The sequence below is a fragment of the Mirounga leonina genome, unplaced genomic scaffold, assembly GCF_011800145.1.
Source record: "Mirounga leonina isolate KUSES-001 unplaced genomic scaffold, KU_Mleo_1.0 Mir_108, whole genome shotgun sequence".
Classification (NCBI taxonomy): Eukaryota; Metazoa; Chordata; class Mammalia; order Carnivora; family Phocidae; genus Mirounga; species Mirounga leonina.
In genome coordinates this window covers 3,236,794-3,243,841 of record NW_023270237.1, presented here as the reverse complement: position 1 = coordinate 3,243,841, position 7,048 = coordinate 3,236,794, and the positions used below count along the sequence as shown (strand labels likewise).

The following is a 7,048-nucleotide window of genomic DNA, read 5'->3' as shown; positions in this document are numbered from 1 at the left end:
GTAAAAGCATGCAGTAGGACTGGGAGTTGGGCATAGGATGACTTGTCGTGTGACTTGTTCTGGGGTCCTCAGATCTTCATTCACATCTCATGTCACTGTAGCCCTGCATACTCTGCAGGATCAGGCAAAAGCCCTCAGGCTTATAGGTTTCCTCTCTTATGTCCTTTGGTATGCTTCTAGGCCAGGGTTGACAGCATAAAAGGAATAAAATCCAAATATACTATATCATATGAAATGAGGTTAGAATAATGACATAACTACACTTGTGATAGCCTGGCTATATATCCAGCAAGGATAGTCACATGGTCATTTGTTATTGAAAATAATATGCTTTAGAAGGCAATACCAATTAAGTTCCATAAAGGCCCTTTCCATTCATTCCTAATATTTGAGTCCCAGGCACAAATAATGGAGCTTTGGAGGTACTGCATCATAAGAAGGAGAATCATAATCCTTCAAACCTGCTTGTGCTGGGGCAGATGAATGGGTGAAATGTTTGACAAATTCTCTATCATTTTAGAGGAGACTGAGAAGCAGAGCAGAGCACCAAATGAGAACCTGAGGGCCTCGGAGGCCTGTCAAAAATCGGACCAAGTAAACATTCACGCCCAGGAATTAAATCAACAGAAATACCTAGTAGGCAACAACTTTTGCTATTGTTCCATCCCAGGAATCTTTCTCACCCTCACATGCTAGATGGCTTCTTCACAGACACTAAGCTTTGTTACTTGCCATGTATACAGTGTGGTGAACAAAGAAGGAAGCAGGATGAGATTTCTGTTCCAATGAGGTAATTACTTGCATTAGCTCTTTAATCCTTGTCCTGAGAATTAAAATAACATAATATGTGCCAAGCACACAAAGCAGGACTGCTCCTGGCACATGGTAAGCAGTCAAGAGGTGCTGCTTGTTGTTGGTGTTGCCATTGTTTCCATCATACTTTCCTCTTTTCTTTCTAGACATTCTTCACCAACTCAAGCCATGTCCTACCCATTTATCTACCATTTTGGAGACAAAGAGAAGACATAACTAAGAGGAAGAAATAAAGAACTACTTAGGAATAGAAGAGCAGAGATAGTTGCTCTCCAATATTCTGCCTGAGTTCATAAGCTCAGGCAGAATACTCTGTCAGTGCGCTTATCTACAAAATGGGAGGATGGGAAGACCTGCTGTTTGACAAGCCATAGGGTAATTTAACATCAATATATAGCCAAGGACCAAAGAACCTAAATTTCTGCTGAATCCCTAGATGCTAGTCGGGGGCGGGGAGGGATGGGCACTGTGTGCACGTATGGATCTCATTCACTACACTTCCTTCTTTGTCAAAAATAGAAGCAAAATTTGCCTTAAACATAGCTGCTTTTGGGTATTGTCTGCTGTGAATAAGGAAGTTTTTAAGAGTCCTGTGAGGACAATGCAACATGTGACATGTTCATCTTAACTTCCCAATATGAGGAGACACAATGCATAATGTAGGCATTTCCCTCTCTCTATATGTGTGTGTATATGTGTGTGTATGAATAGGCATATACACATATTACTATTATATGTGTATATATGTATATAGACATATAATGTATACACATATACATTATATGTCTATATTCATATATACACACATATACACATATGTACACATACTTAGACATGCAAACTATTGTGCTTAAAATATTTTCGTTCATGACACACTCTTACTGTTGACTTGCACAGGACTTCTTTTCTTTAAGTGATACATTAAACTACAAAAAACCTTCCCCCTCATGGAAATTAGGACATTGACAATTACTTACATATACTTCTTGGTATTACCTCATCCCTTCTTTATTCCCCCCTGAAAATAACCATATCCTAGATTTTGTGTCCATCATCAGCTTGCTTTCCATTTATATCATTTTATCATGTTGAAAAAATTATATTCTCATTTTAGTCATTTTTAACTATAAGAATGCTGTATGTAATAAAATATCCTGGGACTGACTGTTTTTATCTAAAATGATTGCTAAAATCAATCCATTTGGTTGTATGTAGCTATACATCAATTTTTTTGACACTTACATTGTAATACACCACACTTTATTTATCCATTCTTCTGTCAATGGGCATTTGAATTATTTCCACATTATACAATCTGAAATGTATATTAACCAGTACTAATTCAAAGAGCACCCAATGCTTTTCTTTAAACACTTTACCACTCGGACACAGTCATGAAACCAGTCAAAGGGGAAGGAATAAGGGTTGAATGCATTTTAGTAAGGCCTGCTTTTTGGGGTGGGGGAGTTCCCTTTAGTAAGGACTGGTGCTTGCCTGTTAACGCCAGTGGATGCATTTTTATAAAGATTTTATTTATCATTTCCTGAGCCAGCCATTTCCAATCAACAATAGCTTTGCTACTTTAAACTGTGCTTCAGTTTCTTTCTCTTTGAAAATAACCAGGCTGATTTTAAAAAACTGTAAGATTCCTCTCACCCCCTGAGATTCTAAGCCCTGAAGGAGAGAGAGGGACCTATCTACAGTAGGACCTCCTCACATTTGTTGTGGAATTATGAAGCACTTGATACTCTATATTTTATATACAGTATTTTATTTAATGTTTGCAATGACCTGATGAAGTAGTTACTATTATCTTCATTTTAGAGATAAAGAAACTGAGGCAGAGATTAAAGAAAAGACCACACACACATCTAAGGTTTTAAAAAGCTAGCTAGTGAGTCATGGAATGAAGATGGAAATCCATCCAGCCTAAAGCAAAAACCCACCCTGTTGGCCAAGCACTCTGGATCTCAGCCAACTGAGCCATCTTTTGAATTCCCTAGAGTTCTAAGAGCAATCATTGTCAAATTCAAGCACGAAACTTGCATCTCAAGCTAGAAGACCTTCCTCCCACAAACCAAACAATGAAATTGTTTTTGGAATAGAAGGTTTTTCTTCTAGGAATAGATTTTTTCATCAGTACCTGGTTAAAAAAAATCACTTATGCATTTTTTTGGTTCGTTATCATGACCATTCACTCATAAGTGAACAGAGCAGACTTGAAGTTGCTAAGACTAAAGATGTCACAATGAATTCTGATGGAGAACTTTTGTGTCACCAGCGTTCCAAACTGTGATATGTTAGCATATTCTTATAATGTTTTATATACTTCTTTTTAAAAGATTTATCTATTTGAGAAGGTGAGTGAATGAGAGAGAGAGAGAGAGAGAGAGAGAGATGGGGGGGCAGAGGGAGAGAGAGAATCGCAAACAGACTTTCCACCAAGTGGGGAGCCCGACATGGAGCTCAATCCCATGACCGTGGAATCATGACCTGAGCCAAAATCATGACCTGAGACGCTTAGCCAACTGAGCCACCCAAGCACTCCTATCCTTACTTCTTAGACATTTCCCCGCAGTGTGACTGCAGCACCATGGAAAATTCAATTCAGAATGTAGAAATTAGTGCAATATTTTAATATTTTTGCCAATATGCAAAGCTGCAGAATTTTCAGTTTATTAAATATTATCAGTGTATGAAAGCTTCAGTTCATTAGGAGGCTGAAAGAATACAGTGTTGCCAACTTATAATCATCAGCCAGTGAACATTCATCTTGTGTCGTGTGCAGAATACTGAATGAGGCAGTTGGGGCACGATAAAATAAGTAGAAGACTGCATCAAATGATTTTATAATTTAATTGAGAAAATTATCTAAACTTAAGAGCAGCTTATTAAATATCAAATACAAATTTAAATGGTATGAATTAAATTGGTGTATACTTAGGGAACACAGAGTAAGAGAGGATTTACAGATTAATCAGAGACCAGCTTTAAGGAAATTACATGTGCTCTAAAAGTCGTAACTCCTCTTGAATACTACCGTGTGCAAGCCTCTATGCTTTAGCACTGCCCAAGCAGTATCTCATTTGATCTTCACAACCACCTTTTAACAAAGCATTGGTTTTGCTCCCATTTAAAAAATAAAGATGAGGAAACCAAGGACTAGAAAGCCAAGACAATATACTTAACGTCACTCAGCTAACTGGGTCAGGATTTAAGCCCAAGTTGGTCTGACACTGAAGTTGATGTGCTAATCATTATGTGTACTCTATTTAAAGAAACTGCACAAAGGTGGATGTTGGCTCTGGAGAGATAGACAAAGGGAGATGAGCACATTCTTAGAGAACAGCACAGGCACAAAGGGAGGTATCATGTGGAAGGCTGGAGATAAATCAGCTTTTTTTTTTTTTAACCTTTGAACTAACTTTAAACTTCAAACAAGTTACAAAAACAGTAAGAAGAGTTCTCTTGTATGCCTTAACTTCCTTTCCCTGGTTGTTAACATCTTACACAACGATGTTCAAGAACAAGAAATCAACATTGGCACAATATTACTAGCGAGACTTTAGATCTTATTTAATATTCCAATTTTCCCATTAGTGTTCTTTTTCTGCTCCAGGACCCTATCCAGGATCCCATATTGCACTTAGCTGCCATTTCTCCTTAGACTTCTCTTGTCCATCACAGTCCTCTCGTCTTTCCTGGTCTTTCATGGTTTTGACACTTTTGAAAACTACCGATCTGTTATTTTTGTAGACTATCTCCCAATTTGCATTTGTTCAGTATTTTCTCATAATGGAATGAGGCTATACAGTTTTGGCTAGAATATCACAACAATGATGTTTCTGTCCTTAGTGCACCATATCTCGAGGTTCAAGATATCAATGTATCTTATTACTGGTGTCTGCTAGGTTTACCCACTGTAAAATTACTATCTTTTCCTTTGTAGTTGAAAGTATTTAGGGGTGGGGAAGATTGCTTGAGACTAGGCAATTCTTATTTTTCCTCAAATAATTGCTCCCTAATTTTAGTATCCATTGGTAGATCTTGTCTGACATTATTAGTGCAGTGTTTGCCTAATGATGGTTCTCTATTTCTCTCTTTTCTTCTACATTTGTTGATTGGAATACCATTGTGAGAAAGAGCTGTCTCTTCTCCTTTACTTATTTATTTATGTATATATGCATGGATTATGGATATTGGTTTATTCCATGGGTTAAATCCAATATTATTATTACTATTATTAATTTTGTGGCTTGAATTATTCCACCTTTGACCACTGGGAGGTCCCTCAGGTTGGATCCTGTATTCTTTTGACAAGGTTCATTTATTTAAATCATTTCCTTGCTTTCTAGCATAACATGCTATCCTAGGTTCATCTTGCGTATTTCTTGCCCTAGCCCTGGAATCAAATACTTCTTCAAGAAGATGTGATTCCTGAGAACGGTGGCAGCCACGGAGGCTCTGGCAGCTCGGGACTGAGTGCAAGTAACAAAATCACCATGATTCTTCAGAGGCTCTTCAGGTTTTCCTCTCTCATTCAGTCTGCAGTCTCAGTTCATTTGAGGAGGAACATTGGTGTTACAGCAGTGTCATTTAATAAGGAACTTGATCCTGTACAGAAACTCTTCGTGGACAAGATTAGAGAATACAGAACTAAGCAACAGGCATCTGGAGGACCCACTGATACTGGCCCAGAGTACCAGCAAGACCTAGAGAGGGAGCTTTTTAAGCTTAAGCAAATGTATGGTAAAGCAGACATGAATAGGTTCCCGGACTTCAAATTTGAAGATCCTAAATTTGAAGTCATCGAAAAACCCCAGTCCTGAAGAAAGAATGTAAACTTAATTTGGTAATTTGTCCTAGATTAGTTGTACAACTGTATCAGAATAAACATACATTTCTCAGCTGTCAAGTGTTCTTTTAATTCTGATTCCAAATAAATTATTTGGTGATGTTGGGTGTGCAAAAAAAGAAGAAGATATGATTCCTTCTATTGAAGAACAGCGATTAGAGACCAAGATTTAGGTGCTAGGTATGCTCAGATTAGATTTTATTACCATCTTCAGATTTTTCTTTCTCATTTGTGAGAACTAATCTTGGTGATATGGGAATGAAGAGAACCACTGGGTAAGCCTTTAAAGTATTTTACATGCCAACCTAAAGAGTTGGGATTTGATATCATTGATATTGGAGAGAAATTTTGTAAAGCTAAGCAGGGGAGTAAGTGATGGAATTGTGTTACAGGATAATTCTCATACTCAGGTGCAGGATATAACAGGTGAGTGGGCAAAAGCCTGGATGATTAAGAAAAACTAGGTAAGGTTACCTTTGCACTGAGTGAGAGAGGCCTAGTAGTAGAATAAAAGTGTAGGAAGAAGAAAGAAAAGGAAGAAGCAGAAACATTAGAGAAAAATAATTGGCTAGAGATGGTGATAGACACAACAGAGGGCTGGGGGAAGTGTAAAATTATTCTGTTTGGTATTTCAGAGAGCTGAATATATAGAGGTGTCACTGGTAATATCAGGAATGATTGATTCTGTGTCAAGAAAGCACAGATTTCAGTTTTGACATATTTAGCTTAAGAATTATTGAGACATGTTAATGGAAATATCTCCAGTAGGAATGGGAGGTATTATACTAAAGATATTGTATTTTTGAACTCCTAATACCTACTTCTGTATGCCCTTTCAGTGGGTATTTAGAATAATAATAGCTAACATTTTTAAGTGCTTACCTTGTGTCAGGCTTATGCCAGGCATTTTTATATACATCAAGCATATATATATATATATATTATGGATATTAAAAAATATAAATATAGCCTTATTTAATCCTCATAATAGTCATATTCATATCATTTCCATATTTTTATGGAGAAGCTGAGATTCAAAGAGACTGAATAGCTTGACCAAAGGGACACAGCTAGTAATTTATGAAATCAAGATTTAACTCCAGCTCATATGACTCCAATGCCCCTACTTTTCATCAATGCACTGTTTTTAAGAGAAAAGTAGGTAAACATATAGAGTGATCAAACAAAAAAGCATGCCTTACAGAAATAGATTTGAGACTTATTTGTGCAAATGAATTCACTAGAAGAGTAAGGCTAAAGGAATAAAAACACCCTAAGACAGAATCTCAATAAAATAGATTTGAAACAAGGAAGACAAAGTCAAAGATGATAAAAAGGAATAAAACAGAGAAGGAAATAGAAAATACTGTGAGCATATCA

General features: G+C 37.0%; 1 protein-coding gene across 1 annotated transcript; it reads left to right on the top strand.

Moving 5' to 3' along the window:
* Positions 1–5,257: 5,257 nt before the first annotated feature.
* On the top strand, positions 5,258–5,787 carry LOC118019306 (ATP synthase-coupling factor 6, mitochondrial-like). The gene has a single exon (XM_035018347.1). It carries the CDS (start codon positions 5,316–5,318, stop codon positions 5,640–5,642), a length of 327 nt encoding a protein of 108 aa, XP_034874238.1. The 5' UTR covers positions 5,258–5,315; the 3' UTR covers positions 5,643–5,787.
* Positions 5,788–7,048: the final 1,261 nt, after the last annotated feature.

What these genes read in the sequence shown, in the direction of transcription:
- LOC118019306 (XM_035018347.1), top strand. Translation starts at nt 5,316, where the DNA reads ATGATTCTTCAGAGGCTCTTCAGGTTTTCCTCTCTCATTCAGTCTGCA.